The sequence below is a fragment of the Thunnus thynnus genome, chromosome 13, assembly GCF_963924715.1.
Source record: "Thunnus thynnus chromosome 13, fThuThy2.1, whole genome shotgun sequence".
Taxonomy (NCBI): domain Eukaryota; kingdom Metazoa; phylum Chordata; class Actinopteri; order Scombriformes; family Scombridae; genus Thunnus; species Thunnus thynnus.
The window spans coordinates 22,786,131-22,804,324 of NC_089529.1; the positions used below are offsets into that span (position 1 = coordinate 22,786,131).

Genomic DNA, 18,194 nt, shown 5'->3' on the forward strand with positions numbered 1-18,194 from the left:
TTGCTTACTGGAATACCGCTGTTACATTTCATACAAATCACTTTAAGACGTTTTTGAAGACGATTTGTGAAGAAAACTCGCTGCGCGCCGCACAAAGTGACGGTGTATCAGCGAGGTTTGAAGCCTCCCAGAAAGAAAGAAATGAGTCCTGGACGCCAAAAATGAGCTCAGTCTGAAGGGAGGAACGTTTCCTCACTACTGCGATAACAAAAGTGTTTTAAAACGTTGGTTTTCTGTGTGTTTTACCTCCAAAATGTGGAGGAGAAAACACAAGTTTCATCTGATTTGAGGCGGCAGGCAGAGCGGCTCTGAGTGTTGCTTCTCCACGGTTCTCATGTGCTTTATAAGTCCCGCCTCGTGCCCCTTACTCGAACAAACAGTCCGCGAGACAAACAGCAGACTACACACGCAAAGATGGCAGAAGAAGCTCCAGCAACGGCCCCGGCAAAAGCTGCCCCTAAAGCCCCGAAGAAGAAGAGCGCTCCCCGGCCCAAGAAGGACGGACCCAGCCTCAACAAGCTGATCATCGGCGCTGTGGCGGAGTCCAAGGAGCGTAAAGGGCTGTCGGTGGCGGCGCTCAAGAAGATTCTGGCGACCAAAGGCGTCGATGTCGTGAAAGCCAACAAACGCATCAATACTGCGGTCACGAAGCTGGTGACTAAAGGTACTCTGACTCAGACGAAAGGGACAGGGGCCTCCGGCTCCTTCAAGCTCGCCAAGGAGACCAAACCTGCCAAGCCGGTCAAGAAAGTGGTGAAGAAGAAAGCCGCCGTCAAAGCCAAGAAGCCCGCAGCCAAGAAACCCGCAGCGGCCAAGAAGCCCAAGACAGCGGCAGCTAAGAAGACAGCAGCCGCTAAGAAATCCCCCAAGAAGGTCAAGAAGCCCGCAGCGGCCAAGAAAGCAGCCAAGAGCCCCAAGAAGGCCGCCAAGAGCCCCAAGAAAGTGGCTAAAAAGGCTCCTGCAGCTAAGAAAGCTCCCGCAAAGAAGGTCGCCAAACCCAAAGCCAAGAAGGCAGCACCCAAGAAGAAGTGAGCTGTCATCAGTCTGAACATGTGAACCTGATCAAAGGCTCTTTTAAGAGCCACACAATTTCTCTAAAGAGCAGCATCCTGATGTTTAAACCATATAGTGTTTTCTCATTGGCTATATTAGTTGAAAAACTTAGTTTTGTGTATTTTATGTGTAAAAATGGTGGCTGCAGTTAGTGATCAACTCACAGTCTATTTAGATATACTTTGTTTTTATATTATTATTATTGACACATTATACAAAGCAACATAAATCACAACCCAATTTAAACCTGTACTCCCAAACACTGGAGAAAAATACAAGTAAGGTTAATAAGAAAAGTTCATCCCAACCACGTGTCAAGGACACAAAAGCGAGTAACCGCACGTCATCCACAAGTGACTTTCAATTACAGCCCAAACCTTTTTACTTTTGATACTACATTTAACCTCCTCACTTTTTTTATATTTTGTGTTGGTGATACATTGTTATATTAAATCTATAAATTTTCTTTTTTTTCTTTGGTGAAAAATATAGAAAGATAGAAAAGACAAAATACAAACAACAAGAATGAGTAACAGACAATAACTACGATAAGACAAATATTAACTTTGGTTTAGACCATAATCTTTAACACTGATTGACTGTACATATGTCGTTCCCATTGCTGTAATGTCAAGCAGAAAATATTGTGATTTGTGCAGGATTATCCTGCATATTAGAATAGTAATAATATGTTTATTTATAGTCGTAAAAACATCGTTTACAAAGTAGACTAATCACACAACAAAGGGTTAACTTCATCATTACAACAAAACAAAAGTCCTTTTAAGGGCATTTTTTTTTCCTTTTTAGCATGTGAAACAACAGCAAATAATAATACTCCTATGCACGTTATTGATGAAATTACCACTAATTTAATTTATTAGCAAAGAGTAGTTCAACCAGTACAAATCAAATTATATAACAATTATAAGAAACTCTTTCATCACTACTATGCACAGCATAAAGAGAAATTGAGATGTATAACAACTATTAGCTCTATGGTAGATTTAACAAAAATATGGTATTTAACTTTATTAATAAAGATAACATGCACACTGCACCTTCATTGGTAACACCTGCATGTCATACAGCTCCTTGTCTCACCATTCACTGTGCATCATAATAGTTTAGTGCAATTTTGGCAAAAAAACAGCAAATCAGTTCCAATAACTTCACTATATTATATATAGTATAATATATAATATATATATTATATTATATCACTGAATGTGATCTAAATATTTTTATCTCCTCCAGCATATGCATCAGCCCTGATGGAGTCTCTGAGGGAGGACTACTCCACGTCACCAAAGACTCTACGAGAGAGCAGCGCTGCCCTGTCCTCCACTGCACCAGAGTCACTTTCCAGATTCTGTCAGCAGATCACCAAACACGAGCCAGTCGGCCTGTAAGCTTCACAGCCCTGACGGTTTAACACAAGACTTTAGTGCGTAACCCAGCACAGGTGTGGTGGTTCTCAGTTTGCAGTTATACATTATTATAAGTCAGATTAATTCTACAATTCATAATCATATTTACTTTTTTTAAAAGATCTTTATTGAATTTCACATGATTATAATTAACAAGAAGAACAATAATTTACATTAACAATAAAGTGCAACCAGTGCCAAAGTGCAAAAACATTAATAAAGTGCAAAAAATCCAGCAATCTTATATAAAGTGCTGTCTGATCATAAACTCAGTATGTTCCAGGAAGGTGCTGAGATTTGTCCATAGTTCTCCTCCTCTGGAGGTCAGTAAGTATCTGTTTAACAACAGTGTCACTGTCAATCACAGTCTGTTGTATTATCATGGCACATCTGGTTTTCCACAATTTTGAACATACAACACAAATAATTAATTGTATCAGTTCAGTATGTTTAGATGGCAGTTTATCATCATCAATACAATACATAACAGAATTGTAACATAAATTAAAGTTTACACCAACAGCTTTCAGTTTGTCCCAGACTTCCTGAGCTCTACAACAGTCCATTAAGAGATGCTGCTGTGTCTCATCATCATTGCAAAAGATCATTGGACATTTTTTTTTGTAACATAACAACTCCAAGACACAACAGCTCTAACAGGAAGTCTGCCCACAGATATCAGCCACCGGACATCTCTAATGCTCTCTGACAGATTCTTAAATTTTAGATTTTTTATCACCTCTGTGCTCTCATTAGTATTTGTTTTTTATAATTTATAAATTCACCATATTTAAAATAACTTATTTTATTGGATGGCCATCTGCCTTGACCCAACCGATCTCTGTAAATTAAAGAGTACTGTCTATGTGAAAAGTGCCCTGAGATGACTTTTGTTATGATTTGGCGCTATGTAAATAAAAATTGATTGATTGATTGATTATAAATAATTTTACTGGGTAGACCACCCCAGTCTATTTGTACTATTTGTACTAATAGTTTTTATTTATCTGGTGCCTGCAGGCCAGTAATGCTCTTAACTGCATAAAATGTTTTAATACATCCGAACACTTTGTTGTTCTTGGGATAATTAATTATCACCTAAATAAGGCCATTGAAACTCTTTATAACGTTTTCCGTTATTCTATTAAAAACTTACATTAAAAACATATCTGTCTTCATCTGCCTCTCTGTGCTGTGCGGCAGCGCCGTGAACGTAATGAGGAGTTAAATCAGACACTATATAACCGACCTAACAAACTGATCTTTGTGCATTAGTGTGTATTGTGAGTAAGTATCTTGCCAGCAAACAATCATTACTTAAGCTGCTACTGTCTGAAATGTGATAGCAAACGCTACAACATTGTGAGGTGAAACAGTTCAGTGTTACGTGCCGCTAAAACTCTATTAGTGTAACATTAATAGAAAGTATGATACACACAAATAGCACTGACTTCAGAGAACAGTGTTGCAGATTATTTCTATTAAAAATAGTCCTCGGAATAAGAGAAGAAATGTTCGCAGCCACAGAGCAGCTCTGACAGGAAGTCTGGCTAAACGGCATCATGAGCCTCGTCAGTGTGTTTGCTGCGACCAGAATCGCTTCATTTTATTACAAACTGATGATCAACAGAAGGGTGTTTTTACTTTGAGTCTGTGAACAAACATGTAAACCAGCTGAAAAACTGTTTTTGGTGGAGCTCTGATGTATTTTACAGCATTTTAGGAGAGAAATGAGAGCAAAAAGCCGCTGAGCAGCGCTGTCCACGGCGGTGATCAGGTGAGGTTTGTTCGCTCCTCAAAGAAAAAGCAGAGAACATCAGAGCTCTACATGACTTCAATATGAAGAGACACATGTCCGCTATCTGCTGCCTTCACTGTCAGCCTTCAACACTTGTCACACACTGATTTTTCAGTCTTTTATCACTAAGAGAAAACACAAGTGTCAGACATTGACGCCGCACAGAGTAAGGCAGCAGCAGGACTGAGTCTCCACGGTTCTCATGGTGTGTTTAAGTACAGCCTGCTGCCTCAGACTCTCCAACAGTCAACTCAGACTCTCAGATTGTTTCGTGTCGGATCTGAACTCAGAGGAAATAATGGCCGAAGTTGCTCCAGCTCCCGCAGCCGCCGCCCCGGCGAAAGTGGCCAAGAAGAAGGTCTCCAAGCCGAAGAAGACTGGCCCCAGCGTCAGCGAGCTGATCGTGAAGACTGTGGCCGCATCCAAGGAGCGGAGCGGTGTGTCTGCAGCCGCCTTAAAGAAGGCTCTGGCTGCCGGAGGCTACGATGTGGAGAAGAACAAGGCCCGCGTCAAGACCGCCATTAAGAGCCTGGTGGCCAAGGGGACTCTGGTCCAGACTAAGGGGACCGGCGCCTCTGGATCCTTCAAGATGAGCAAGAAGGTTGAGACCAAGGCCAAGAAGCCCGCAAAGAAAGCTGCTCCTAAAGCGAAGAAGCCCGCCAAGAGCCCCAAGAAACCCGCAGCGGCTAAGAAGCCCAAGACAGCGGCAGCCAAGAAGACAGCAGCCGCAAAGAAATCCCCCAAGAAGGTCAAGAAGCCCGCAGCGGCCAAGAAAGCAGCCAAGAGCCCCAAGAAGGCCGCCAAGAGCCCCAAGAAAGTGGTGAAAAAGGCTCCTGCAGCCAAGAAAGCACCTGCAAAGAAGGTGGCCAAGCCCAAAGCCAAGAAGGCAGCACCCAAGAAGAAGTGAGCTGTCATCAGTCTGAACATGTGAACCTGATCAAAGGCTCTTTTAAGAGCCACACAACTTCTCTAAAGAGAAGCATCCTGATGTTTAAACCATGTAGTGTTTTCTCATTGGCTATATTAGTTGGAAAAACTTAGTTTTGTGTATTTTATGTGTAAAAATGGTGGCTGCAGTTAGTGATCAACTCACAGTCTATTTAGATATACTTTGTTTTTATATTATTATTACTGACACATTATACAAAGCAACATAAATCACAACCTAATTTAAACCTGTACTCCCAAACACTGGAGAAGAAGAATACAAGTAAGGTAAATAAGAAAAGTTCATCCCAACCACGTGTCAAGGACACAAAAGCAACTACATTAATTGATGAAATTGATTTAAGTTATTATGGGTTAAAATGGTGAGTGACTGCAGTTATTAAGATTTTATCAACTCAGTCATTCTGTTAATTTAATCTCATACTCTCAATTTCATTCAGTGAAAAATAGTTTACTCTTCATTTTTTCTTATAAATGTCAGTTTTTTAAAATCCAGTCTAAAGTGTCAACATGTTCTTCACTGAGCAGCATCAGAAACAGAAAATAATAAATAGGCTGACATTGAACTGTAAATATATTGTTGTGAAAATAAATGTATTGTTAAAGTATGATTAATATGTCGGATGAAGATAACACCATAACAACTGAAATGGAGACAGATCAAAATGATTTCCTCTTGATACAACTATATTTAATTTTATGACTGTACAACTACCCTCCTTTCTGAATCATTTTACCAGTTTTTATCAGAATCACTGTTTCAGAGCTGAGTGTCTCTTAACGAGGCTTTTTTGGAGCTGGTCAGCAAATCTCCAGGTTAAGTTTCACATAGGCTGGTATATAGACTAACCAGTAATCAGTGTTTGTTATTTAAGTTTAACATTACCTAATATATCAAGTCATTTTGTTTTGAATGCAGCTTATATTTCTATATATTAACATTAATCAATATTTTGTGTACATCATGAACAGTACTAAGTTATATTTTAATTACAGTATCATATGAGGATATTTGATTTTTATCAGGAGTGTGTGGCTCTTAAAAGAGCCTTTGGTTGGTTTCCAGCAGTCAGCCAAGTCCTGATTTACTTCTTGGCGGGCTTCTCGGTCTTCTTGGGCAGCAGCACAGCCTGGATGTTGGGCAGCACGCCGCCCTGAGCGATGGTCACTCCGCCCAGCAGCTTGTTGAGCTCCTCGTCGTTGCGGACAGCCAGCTGCAGGTGACGGGGGATGATCCTGGTCTTCTTGTTGTCGCGGGCAGCGTTTCCAGCCAGCTCCAGGATCTCAGCAGTCAGGTACTCCAGCACAGCCGCCAGGTAAACGGGGGCTCCGGCACCGACACGCTCCGCATAGTTACCCTTCCTCAGCAGCCTGTGAACACGGCCGACTGGGAACTGGAGCCCGGCCCTGGAGGAGCGGGTCTTTGCCTTAGCGCGGGCTTTGCCTCCGGTTTTTCCTCTACCACTCATTTTTAGCTTCTTCTCGAGTTTGATCTCAAAGAAAATGTGATCCAACCGGTGAAAACTCTCCTTTATATGTCCTGATGTCTCCACCCACCAGAAAAGAGCAGCAGAGGGCGGCCCGCGCTCATTTTGGCGGACTTTTTTCAAAGGACTTTTGTCCAATAAGCAGCGGAGGTTCAGGCTCTTCTAGGCGGTGCTGAGCTCCAGGAGGAGCCGCTCACCAATCAGGACCCGGAGGTCTGAAGCAGCGTCACAGTTACGCAGCCACTCCGACACTTTAAGAGCAGCGTGACTCTTCTGCTCACTATTATTTTCTCCTGATCAGAGAAAGAAGAAGCGATGGCAAGAACCAAGCAGACCGCCCGTAAATCCACCGGAGGCAAAGCCCCCAGGAAGCAGCTGGCCACCAAGGCTGCCCGTAAGAGCGCCCCGGCCACCGGTGGCGTCAAGAAGCCTCACCGTTACAGGCCCGGTACCGTGGCTCTGAGAGAGATCCGTCGCTACCAGAAATCCACCGAGCTGCTGATCCGCAAGCTGCCCTTCCAGCGCCTGGTGAGGGAGATCGCTCAGGACTTCAAGACCGACCTGCGCTTCCAGAGCTCCGCTGTCATGGCTCTGCAGGAGGCCAGCGAGGCTTATCTGGTCGGCCTGTTCGAGGACACCAACCTGTGCGCCATCCACGCCAAGAGGGTCACCATCATGCCCAAAGACATCCAGCTGGCCCGCCGCATCCGTGGAGAGAGAGCTTAAACTGTCCTCTGCTCCATAAACACAACGGCTCTTTTAAGAGCCACTAACTCACTGACAGAGCAACATGTCCTATTAGCTTATTTTATATTTGTATATAAAATCATGTTTTATGATAGATATATCATATGTAAAAACAAAAAGGTGACTGCAGTTGTTAACATGGTCTAAATTGAGCAGCATCAAATACAGAAAATCACTCAGGGTGACATTGAATTATAAATGTATTATAACATTATGATAGATTTATTATTACTACTGCTGTTCCCCTTCCATTAAATCTTAGTTAATGTTTAATCAGATATCCTGGTAAAATATATGATTTGGAAAATCAAAAAGATTTCCTCTCAACATGTTTATTATGACTGGTAAAAAGTGTAAAATGACACAATGATATGAATGAGAATAGAAAGGAGGGCAGTTTTGGGCTTTTTGGGGCTTGTCAGCAAATCTTCAGGTTAATAATTATTTGTTATAATTATTAACTAGTACAATTAGTTTCAAAATGGTGTCTAAATTTCATGCAGGCTAATGTATAGACTAGCCATTCTTATATTATAAGCATGATTTCTACACCTAATGACTAGATCATATTCTATTAAATATTTATTTCTGATTCTGTTGGTAACACAACTGTCAACCATTAAAACAAGCATGTTTGTTACTGAGAAAACAAAAACAAAGAAATACTAACCGCTGATAACAAATAATACAAAATATAAACAAATCGTATACAGTAAAAAACAGTTAACGTACATATTTTTAAATAAAACAAATCTGGATACTTGCCTGATCTTATTAACTAGTGTCTAAATTTCATGCAGGTGTATGTATAGTACATGTATAGACTAGCCATTCTTATATTATAAGCATGATTTCTGGCGGATCTCCCAGGAAGTGATGGTTCCTGATGGATTAATAGTCTGCCCCAAAAGTAACTCCTTATTAAAGTCACGTATTTCACCGTAATAAATAACTGCAAGTTGTGTGGGAGCTGACTGTCGTTATCTTGTCCAAGTTGGCTTTAAATGTTGTACTTTGCAGTTGTTCTCTCTAAATAACTGACAAAATATACTATATAAACATGACAGTGACCTTTACTTCAACTCATTAACCATCAAAAAGGGTTCAAAGTTATGCGTTTTACACAATAATCCTAGAAATCACCTGATAAATACAACCAGCTGTATATGGAGGGTGACATCCATGTTAGTAGGGTGAGAAGGACAGTAGTGGCTTTACTTGGACCGGATGATGTAAAAAACATAACATGACTTATTTGTAGAGTTCATTGATGCAGTACAAAACATTTAACAGCTAAATATGTGGCAAATTAAAGTGAACTGGCAGAAATATGTAATTGTGCATTAAAGGACTAAAGCTCTCAGGTGAAGTTGTGGGTGGTCCTGAAAAGGACCTTTGAGTTGATGATACAGACAGCGGGTTTACTTGGAGCTGGTGTACTTGGTGACGGCCTTGGTGCCCTCAGACACGGCGTGTTTGGCCAGCTCACCGGGCAGCAGCAGGCGGACGGCGGTCTGGATCTCCCTGGAGGTGATGGTGGAGCGCTTGTTGTAGTGGGCCAGGCGGGAAGCCTCACCGGCGATACGCTCAAAGATGTCCCCCACAAAGGAGTTCATGATACCCATGGCCTTGGAGGAGATGCCGGTGTCGGGGTGGACCTGCTTCAGCACTTTGTACACGTAGATGGCATAGCTCTCCTTGCGGGTCTTTCTCTTCTTCTTGCCGGTCTTGGTGGCTTTAGACACGGCCTTCTTGGAGCCTTTCTTCGGGGCTTTGACTGGATCAGGCATGGTTGGTCGTTAGATTTCCTCAAACGAATAACAGCTACGGCTCCAAACGGCTTGTATATATCCATCTGATGTAAATTTAACTGCACCGTTGCTCTCAGAGGATTGGTTGACTTCCTGTTAGCTAGACTGAGCATGCGCAACACAAAACACCTTCCCAACCTTTGAAGAACAATCTGACCCCTTTTTTCTTACAGAGCTACCTCATCTGAGGAGCGTCCACTGATACGAGTAACATAATTTCAATTTTCCCTGAAACATTTAGCCTAATATATATTATCAAGTGTTTAAAAGACACTTTAGCCACATTCCAGATTATTAAATAATGAATTCACAATCAGAATATCAACAAATATTCAAATAACAAATAAATAATATAAACACATTCTGCCAGTAGAAAGAGAAAGATTTTCATCTGGTTGACCTGCAGCTCTTTCCAGAAGGTAAGTGGTTGAACAGAACATTGAAAGTGCCTTCCTAAATTATTAGATAAAGCAAATGTTATTATGATATAGAAAAGAGGAATTTTTCACAACCTGGCCAACCCAGAAATTACTTACAGCTATTAATTAATTACATTTAATTACAACTTTTAAATTATGCACAAAGCATTAGTAAATTATTTAATAATTAAACTGTGCCATATATATATATATCTATATATATATAGATATATAGATATATATAGATATATATGTGTGTGTGTGTCTCTTCTAGCCCCATTCTCTAAATTAAAGTAAATGCACTGGTAATTTAACACCATTTTGAGGTACTCTTCAATATTTTCCTTTTATGCTACTATTGTGTTCATCATGTGAAAACATGTATATCAGGTTATTCACTAACAATATTGTGAAATACAATTCATTGACTCAACCTGTGGTTCTCTGCTTGTGAAAGAAGAAGCAAAGACTATCAAAAAGTTAAAAAAAAAAAAAAAAAAAAAAAAAACGTGTAGAACTTCTTTGTATTCTCACTAATGATCTCACAATCATTTTGAGATAGGAGGGTGTTTTCACAACCTGGTCACTTAAAAGTTAAGCTCATTAATAGTTTTTAATCATGTGCACTAGAAAATAATTTATTAAGCCCTTAATTGCTTATAAACCGAATCATCTTCATGAGTTGGAGCATGAACACAAGTTGCAGGAAATGTTTGAGTCATTATATACAAAAGCTACGTATATGTTGATGAAAAGTACATTACAGTTCTTAGTAAGTTGTAAAAGGGCAGCTCTTGGAGAAGGTGGGTGGCTCTGTCTATTTTGACAAAAGAAACTCAAACTTAGTAAAGTTAAATCATTCAGAATAAAAACAACGATGATCAATGATTGGTCATTAGATACACACATTCACAGCTCATTCACATCTCTGTCTGGCTGATGATTGATCTATTGAATGTGCTGCTGCTCTGTTCCACCCAATGAATAGTCGATCCAGAGACACAACACATTACAGTAAACCTACATTACAATTAGTAAAGCAACTGGAACACATATGAGCTCAGATGAACAGCTCTGCTTTAAGAAAATAACCCACTTTTATGGTTGTCTACAATCATTTAAGCTGTATTATATAATATGAGACAATGATATGAGATATGAGTGTCACATTCAGCTTTTGTTCGTGAAAAACAAGAACAACATAAAACTAAAGGTGAGGGTCAAAAAGGAAGAGATCAGCCTGCTTTGGGGAAAACTGTGTGGGCGGAGCTGCTGAGTTTGGCGCCTCCCAGCAAAGGTCGCGCCACCTGTCCTCTTTCACGTCCGCAGACACGCTTTAAGTTGAGAAATTCACACTAGCCGTGTCATTCACTTTTTTTGAGACAAGATCAGTGAAAATGAGTGGAAGAGGAAAGGGAGGCAAAGGACTCGGTAAAGGAGGCGCCAAGCGTCACCGTAAAGTTCTCCGTGATAACATCCAGGGAATCACCAAACCCGCCATCCGTCGTCTGGCTCGCCGCGGTGGAGTCAAGCGTATCTCCGGTCTGATCTACGAGGAGACCCGCGGTGTGCTGAAGGTGTTCCTGGAGAACGTGATCCGTGATGCCGTCACCTACACCGAGCACGCCAAGAGGAAGACCGTGACCGCCATGGACGTGGTTTACGCACTGAAGAGGCAGGGCCGCACCCTGTACGGCTTCGGAGGTTAAACCTGATCCTGACTTACTGAGACCAGAACACAAAGGCTCTTTTAAGAGCCGCCCACCTCCTCTAAGAGCTGTCCTAATATTATTTAATGTGGTGAATAACTTGCAACTCTGTATGAAAAGTCAAGAGCTGTCTCTATAAATTGTGCCATAAATATATATAAAATGTTTGTTTTATACAGGACAGCTGCAGATAATTTAACTCCTTTTTAAAAGGCAGATTATTAAACGTTAAAGCTAAACAAAATAAACTTCATAAAACTCCATCAATCTATTAACTTCCTGCCAGGAAGTAATGACAAAAACGTGAAATTAAAACTGCAAATTAATGTGTCTGGTATTAAAATGCTTTGGTGAAGCTGTAGAAACAAGTGAGGCTTGTGGTCTAGGAAGCTTCGGTTGGCACCATCAGACCTGCAGCTTCACTTCTGCCACTTATTCGGGTATGGTTTTAAAGTTATGGACCTGCAATAAAGCATATTTTTCAAGCTCAGGCACTTTTTTTTTTACACTGAAGCCTGTGATGGGGTGGAAAGATTAGACAGAAATAGATGGATAGAAGATAGAGGTAATATGGCCAAAATTGTCTGTGGTCAAAGCTAACACCACACTTAGCATGCAGCCAAATTCAAACAAAAAGTTTTAAAAGTGTTTTACATATTTTTACAATTTCATTAAAAAATGCTGTTTTTTGAGTGACAGGGTGGATATATTATGCTTGACGGAGAAGGTTTTGAAAGAAAAACTTACCAAAAAATGTTCTAAAAGAAAATCAAAAGTCATCAGCATTTGAATTTGTCTTCTTCAAACTCTTAAATGATTATAAAATTTTCCTTAAGTATGTTACTTAAAGGAACAGTACAGTACTTTAGTACAGAAATACATTAGTGCGACAGGGTGCAACATGAAACTTATGGACACAAAAATGGCTATAGCTTTACAGAAAACAGTTAAAAATAATATTGGCAAATAATATTGAAAAATATTATTATTCCAGAGGGAAAAGACTTTATACAGTCATCTGCTCCACACACAGTAGATAAGTAGATAATTCTACTTCTACACTGCTTATGGTGCTTGTGAACTCTGGTGGTCCACTGGGGCATCGACAGCTGTTAGACGATGAAGACTATATGATAATAGAACCAAAGTTCTCATTTCTGACATTATTTAGATAAATTAAGTATACTAATATATTATACTAATTGAATTACTATGATTAAAGAGAGACAATTTAAAAAAATGTATTTTTAATCACATGATGTATATTGGTATACTATCTTTAGGCTACGTGTGATATACTGTATCTCTTCTAAATATACACGTTATTTAACCTTATTTAAAAGCAGCTTGAAAGTAGTACAATGAAATTTTGCGCTTTATTTTGAAATCCCCTACAAAAACGGAAGCCTTGTAGACGCGAGACAAGGTTGGGTCTGATTGGGCGATCGTATTAACGTTCACTCTGACCAATGAGCGAGCGCTGGCTGCTTTATAAAGCCGGTTCTCGTCGTACGCGAATTTATTCTCTATTCTCTCGAAGATAAAGAAAAAAAATGTCTGGACGTGGTAAGGGTGCCGGTAAGGTCAGAGCAAAGGCAAAGACCCGCTCCTCCAGGGCCGGGCTCCAGTTCCCAGTCGGCCGTGTTCACAGGCTGCTGAGGAAGGGCAACTATGCGGAGCGTGTCGGTGCCGGAGCCCCCGTCTACCTGGCGGCTGTGCTGGAGTACCTGACCGCTGAGATCCTGGAGCTGGCTGGAAACGCTGCCCGCGACAACAAGAAGACCAGGATCATCCCCCGTCACCTGCAGCTGGCTGTCCGCAACGACGAGGAGCTCAACAAGCTGCTGGGCGGAGTGACCATCGCTCAGGGCGGCGTGCTGCCCAACATCCAGGCTGTCCTGCTGCCCAAGAAGACCGAGAAGCCCGCCAAGAAGTAAATACGGAACCGGCTCCTCTAAACAACACAACGGCTCTTTTAAGAGCCACACACTCCTGATAAAGAACAAACATCCTCATGTCTCTGGTACACTGTCATTAAGACACAAATCATGTTTATCTATACAGAATATTAAGTCAGTGTTACACTCAGTTAAATATACTGATTATATTTGGACTGTAATTGATGCTTGTGTTATGTACAATACCAGCAATCAACATTTAAGTTAATATTTATGATAAAACAGTGGTTGGTCTATATATTAATAACATAATGATGGTTGTTGTTTGTGTTGCCAACAGACCAAGAAATAAACATTTAAAAGATAATCTAGTCATTCAGTGTAGAAATCATACTTATAATACAAGAATGGCTGGTATATACATTACCCTACATGACATTTAGACACCATTTGAAACTAATTATACTAGTTATTAAATATAATTAAACAACACAACGGCTCTTTTAAGAGCCACAACCGACATCTAAAGATCATGTTCTGTAAAAATATATTTGCTGACTCACATTATTATCCAGTTATAGTCTGTAATATGACTAAATTTATATGTGCATAACATTGTCTATATTATGAAATAATGTGGTTTGAAACAATATTGGAACAGCAATATTATAGTTAGAGAACATTTCACACTGGCAGCTGAGGAAGTAGTAATGCTGACATGTCTACACATTGTATATCATAACTCAGTGGAGTTTCAAAGACTATAGTTATAAACCCTAAACCAGCAGGAACCAAGAGCTTCGTCATCAGTGAATAAGATTTTGAATAAGCTTTCTAAATAAAATAAATTTCTCCAAAAAGACAATGCAAACATTAAATATAAACTGATTGCAGTGTTAGTATAGTTAGTGCTATATAGCCAATTGTGATTCTGTCTGTAATGTGAATGTAAAACAATCTGGGACAGTATTTGAGACAGCTCATCAAGCTCATCAAGCGACTGGGAAGCTCATATATAGTTATCAAAATTGAGCCTGATCATAAGTCTATGACTACATAGACAGATTATCTCACTGCAATACAACGTGAAATGATTAGACACAAAACAACAACAACAATAATAATCAAAGTTATATCTTATATATATACGTATATATCTCTAGTAAAGTTAAAGTATATATATATTAAGCTGTAAAGACAGCAGAGGAAGAACATTTGAGATCCAAGGAGCCGATGTTCAGAAAAAGTAGAAAGATCCTGAAGCTCATAAATTTTAGTTTATGACGATCAGACTATGAAGTGATTTCAAATAAATGATTTATTTCATATCATTTGACTGACTGATATTCTGCCTGCAGTCTGAAGTTAAATTTATACAGTATATACAGTTAATGACAGTGTTGCTTTTACTGTATGAAATGTTATACAATGATGTTGGTGTAGTTTAAATGTTCTACTCTATTATGAATTCATTCTCATCCACAGTCTACTTTATTATTTTTCCAGAGGTTAACAAAATGTGTTTAATCTGTATAAATGTGTAAAATGTTGCTGTCTACAGCTTCTTACACACAAACAGACCTTTTCCCATCATACATGTACACTAAAGACAAAACTGCTTCTGAATGGATTTACTCAAGATTATACAGTGTTTACATTTGTATAAGTGTCATCATAGCTCTTTAAAGACTTGAGGTGATTATACATAAACAACAATAATAAAAGTATCAACAGAAGGACGTGTTGCTCTATCAGAGAGTTAGTGGCTCTTAAAAGAGCCGTTGTGTTTATGGAGCAGAGGACAGTTTAAGCTCTCTCTCCGCGGATGCGGCGGGCCAGCTGGATGTCTTTGGGCATGATGGTGACCCTCTTGGCGTGGATGGCGCACAGGTTGGTGTCCTCGAACAGGCCGACCAGGTAAGCCTCGCTGGCCTCCTGCAGAGCCATGACAGCGGAGCTCTGGAAGCGCAGGTCGGTCTTGAAGTCCTGAGCGATCTCCCTCACCAGGCGCTGGAAGGGCAGCTTGCGGATCAGCAGCTCGGTGGATTTCTGGTAGCGACGGATCTCTCTCAGAGCCACGGTACCGGGCCTGTAACGGTGAGGCTTCTTGACGCCGCCGGTGGCCGGGGCGCTCTTACGGGCAGCCTTGGTGGCCAGCTGCTTCCTGGGGGCTTTGCCTCCGGTGGATTTACGGGCGGTCTGCTTGGTTCTTGCCATTTTTCGCTGTTATTCTTCTGTTTCAACAGAAACACGATGAATGCTGCCTGTCTGCGAGTTGCGTCTTTATAAAGGAGCTGCCGGAGTCGCGGCGCCGCTCATTGGTCCAGGCCGGGAGGAGCGCGCGCTGCAGCTCATCTACTATTGGACAAGAAATTCAAAGTAAACCCCGCCCCCACATCAGCTGACTAACGGCTCCGGAAGAAAGAAGAAAACAAAGGAAACACGTTAATATCATGGATGTATAAAGAGAACTGGATACAGGAAGAGCGCCAGGCTTTGAAGCAAATTTGACATAGCGGCCAAACCGTGTAATTACAACGTCACTGACGCACACTGGCCCAAAAAGACTTTTTCCCATAGACTTACATTGTGAAAGAGACGTCTGTAAATCAGCGGATACATTTTTCTGAGCGTCACATCTACCGCGAAATGACTTGTCTCACTATCAGAATTAAATCCTGTTCGGTCCGATCACATTTCAAAAGTCTAGAAGAGCCGCATAATTGAATTGTTTTATCCCCATTCATGTCATGCATGTCACTAGTGCGCATGCTCTATGGCCCGCACAATGCGGAAGATCCGGGTACTTTCATACCAGGAAGTCAATTTTTTATTGCTTCATGCGCCACCGAGCAATTTTAATAGGAATGAACGGGGCCCCGCTTCCGACGCTGTAATATGGTGGGTACATAAATTATACAATTTGAACACTAATGAGAACACAGAGGTTATAAAAAATCTCAATAATAAGAACCTGTCAGAGAGCATTAGAGATGTCCGGTGGTTGATATCTGTGGGCAGACTTCCTGTTAGAGTTGTTGTGTCTTGAGGTTGTTGTGTGACCACTAAAAAATGTCCTATGATCTTTTGCAATGAGGATGAGACACAGCAGCATCTATTATTGGACTGTTACAGAACTCAGGAAGTCTGGGATAAACTAAAAACTGTTGGTGTAACCTTTAATTTATGCTATAAATCGGTTATGTATTGTATTATTGATGATAAACTGCCATCTAAACATACAAAACCGATTAACAGTTAATTATTTGTATTGTATGTTCTAATTTGTGGAAAACACGATGTGCCATGATAATACAACAGACCGTGATTAGACAGTGACACCGTATTTAAACAGATACTTACTGACCTCCGGAGGAGAACTATGGACAAATCTCAGCACCTCCCCAGGAACATACTGAGCTTATGATCAGACAGCACTTTATATAAGATTACTTGACCTTTTTGCACTTTATTGCACTTTGGCACTGGATGCACTTTATTGTTAATGTAAATTATTGTTCTTCTTGTTAATTATAATCATGTGAAATTCAATATATAATATAGCTTATGTTTATTACGTGTTCCCTTAATAGCGCTAACGTTACATACCTATAAAAGTTTCTTAATTGAGGTAATGAGGTATAATTATTATACAGAATATCACATTTTCTCCACTTATTTAGAGGATGAGTGTAAAAGGAGATGGAAGAATATCAGGGACAGATTTATTAAGGAGAGAAAGACAATGAGAGAGAAGAAGAGTGGTGCAGGGGCAGAACAAAAGACAATGTGGAGGTATTTCTCAATCATAAGTTTTCTGGAGCCTCATGTCAGAGAGAGGCCCACTTCCTCTAACATGTCCCAGTCCCTACAAGAGAGACTCTCTACTCCCCAGTTTACCTCAGCACCCCTGGCTACTCAGTCATCATCATCTGACACAGAAACATTCACTCTGTACCTGACTGAAGTATCTCTGAGTTCTCTGTATACTCCTCCACTTCTAGCTGCTGACACATCTTCAGAGACCCTGCCTGACCCTGAATCTCTGGCCCCTGATGTATCCTGGGAGCCCCCATCTACCCCAGCATCCCATGTCCCTGAAGTGTCCTGCACTCCACGTGCTACCCCAAGGATCGAGCAAGACAAAAAAATGGCAGGCACAGAATGATGAGTTCGAGAGGCAGGTGTTGAAAGTGCTAAACCAGTCTCCAGATGAGGAGATCAGAAAGCTGTCAAGTGAGTTTATGACATCTTTACATAGAGTGGAATTTTCCTGAGGAAAAAGTCATGACACATATATTTATTTATCACTTGTTCCTTGATTTCAGCTTAAATGTTTGAGTTGTTTGTTCCTTGATACTTTAATGCCTGTGCAGTTTGTTTTGTTGTCATTCTTAAAAACACACACACACACACACACTTCAATTCCCCAATTCTGAAAATCAGCTCCTCTATACATAATAATACAAACATCCTTTAAGCAAAATAGCTATTTCTTCATAGCTATTTTGATGCAATGTATGATGAATCCTTGTTTAATGTATAAACTGTACACTTTAAAAATCTTTTTCCAGACTGTGAATATCATATAAACTAACATTAATTAAGCTAATGAATGTAATGTGTATGTTTTTAAGGAGAGTGGATGAGTTCTTATCTATGTATTCAATCAGGAAAGACATGGCGAATGAAGTAAACATAAATGATTATATATATATATATATATATATATATATATATATATATATATATATATATATATATATATATATATATATATATATATATCAACGTGAAGTGATGTGGCAATTACTGCAGTCAGGAAATGTTATACATTTGGTAAAATCACCATTTAATTACTATTTATGGTTACTAGTTCAGTACACATCTAGCC

At 40.2% G+C, this 18,194-nt stretch overlaps 8 protein-coding genes across 8 annotated transcripts; 5 read left to right on the plus strand and 3 right to left on the minus strand.

The window, feature by feature from the left end:
* The first annotated feature begins 390 nt into the window (after positions 1-390).
* Positions 391-3,649, plus strand: LOC137195947 (histone H1-like). Its single transcript, XM_067608676.1, has 2 exons — positions 391-1,028; positions 2,311-3,649. Exons 1-2 carry the CDS (start codon positions 415-417, stop codon positions 2,486-2,488), a joined length of 792 nt encoding a protein of 263 aa, XP_067464777.1. The 5' UTR covers positions 391-414; the 3' UTR covers positions 2,489-3,649.
* A 512-nt stretch (positions 3,650-4,161) lies between these two features.
* Positions 4,162-5,236, plus strand: LOC137195948 (histone H1-like). The gene has a single exon (XM_067608677.1). It carries the CDS (start codon positions 4,484-4,486, stop codon positions 5,186-5,188), a length of 705 nt encoding a protein of 234 aa, XP_067464778.1. The 5' UTR covers positions 4,162-4,483; the 3' UTR covers positions 5,189-5,236.
* Positions 5,237-6,044: 808 nt separating this feature from the next.
* On the minus strand, positions 6,045-6,811 carry LOC137195958 (histone H2A-like). Its single transcript, XM_067608688.1, has one exon. The coding sequence runs from the start codon at positions 6,696-6,698 to the stop codon at positions 6,315-6,317; it is 384 nt and encodes a 127-aa protein (XP_067464789.1). The 5' UTR covers positions 6,699-6,811; the 3' UTR covers positions 6,045-6,314.
* A 124-nt stretch (positions 6,812-6,935) lies between these two features.
* On the plus strand, positions 6,936-7,489 carry LOC137195954 (histone H3). Its single transcript, XM_067608684.1, has one exon. The coding sequence runs from the start codon at positions 7,032-7,034 to the stop codon at positions 7,440-7,442; it is 411 nt and encodes a 136-aa protein (XP_067464785.1). The 5' UTR covers positions 6,936-7,031; the 3' UTR covers positions 7,443-7,489.
* A 1,341-nt stretch (positions 7,490-8,830) lies between these two features.
* On the minus strand, positions 8,831-9,272 carry LOC137195962 (histone H2B 3-like). Its single transcript, XM_067608693.1, has one exon. It carries the CDS (start codon positions 9,251-9,253, stop codon positions 8,885-8,887), a length of 369 nt encoding a protein of 122 aa, XP_067464794.1. The 5' UTR covers positions 9,254-9,272; the 3' UTR covers positions 8,831-8,884.
* Positions 9,273-11,053: 1,781 nt separating this feature from the next.
* Positions 11,054-11,455, plus strand: LOC137195963 (histone H4). Its single transcript, XM_067608694.1, has one exon. It carries the CDS (start codon positions 11,091-11,093, stop codon positions 11,400-11,402), a length of 312 nt encoding a protein of 103 aa, XP_067464795.1. The 5' UTR covers positions 11,054-11,090; the 3' UTR covers positions 11,403-11,455.
* Positions 11,456-12,941: 1,486 nt separating this feature from the next.
* Positions 12,942-13,389, plus strand: LOC137195955 (histone H2A-like). Its single transcript, XM_067608685.1, has one exon. The coding sequence runs from the start codon at positions 12,956-12,958 to the stop codon at positions 13,337-13,339; it is 384 nt and encodes a 127-aa protein (XP_067464786.1). The 5' UTR covers positions 12,942-12,955; the 3' UTR covers positions 13,340-13,389.
* Positions 13,390-14,809: 1,420 nt separating this feature from the next.
* On the minus strand, positions 14,810-15,569 carry LOC137195951 (histone H3). The gene has a single exon (XM_067608681.1). The coding sequence runs from the start codon at positions 15,515-15,517 to the stop codon at positions 15,107-15,109; it is 411 nt and encodes a 136-aa protein (XP_067464782.1). The 5' UTR covers positions 15,518-15,569; the 3' UTR covers positions 14,810-15,106.
* Between the last annotated feature and the right edge of the window lie 2,625 nt (positions 15,570-18,194).

Coding starts and splice junctions, on each gene's coding strand:
- LOC137195947 (XM_067608676.1), top strand. CDS start 415: ATGGCAGAAGAAGCTCCAGCAACGGCCCCGGCAAAAGCTGCCCCTAAA. Junction 1,029..2,310: donor AAGGCAGCACCCAAGAAGAA/GTGAGCTGTCAT, acceptor TATCTCCTCCAG/CATATGCATCAGCCCTGATG.
- LOC137195948 (XM_067608677.1), top strand. CDS start 4,484: ATGGTGTGTTTAAGTACAGCCTGCTGCCTCAGACTCTCCAACAGTCAA.
- LOC137195958 (XM_067608688.1), bottom strand. CDS start 6,698: ATGAGTGGTAGAGGAAAAACCGGAGGCAAAGCCCGCGCTAAGGCAAAG.
- LOC137195954 (XM_067608684.1), top strand. CDS start 7,032: ATGGCAAGAACCAAGCAGACCGCCCGTAAATCCACCGGAGGCAAAGCC.
- LOC137195962 (XM_067608693.1), bottom strand. CDS start 9,253: ATGCCTGATCCAGTCAAAGCCCCGAAGAAAGGCTCCAAGAAGGCCGTG.
- LOC137195963 (XM_067608694.1), top strand. CDS start 11,091: ATGAGTGGAAGAGGAAAGGGAGGCAAAGGACTCGGTAAAGGAGGCGCC.
- LOC137195955 (XM_067608685.1), top strand. CDS start 12,956: ATGTCTGGACGTGGTAAGGGTGCCGGTAAGGTCAGAGCAAAGGCAAAG.
- LOC137195951 (XM_067608681.1), bottom strand. CDS start 15,517: ATGGCAAGAACCAAGCAGACCGCCCGTAAATCCACCGGAGGCAAAGCC.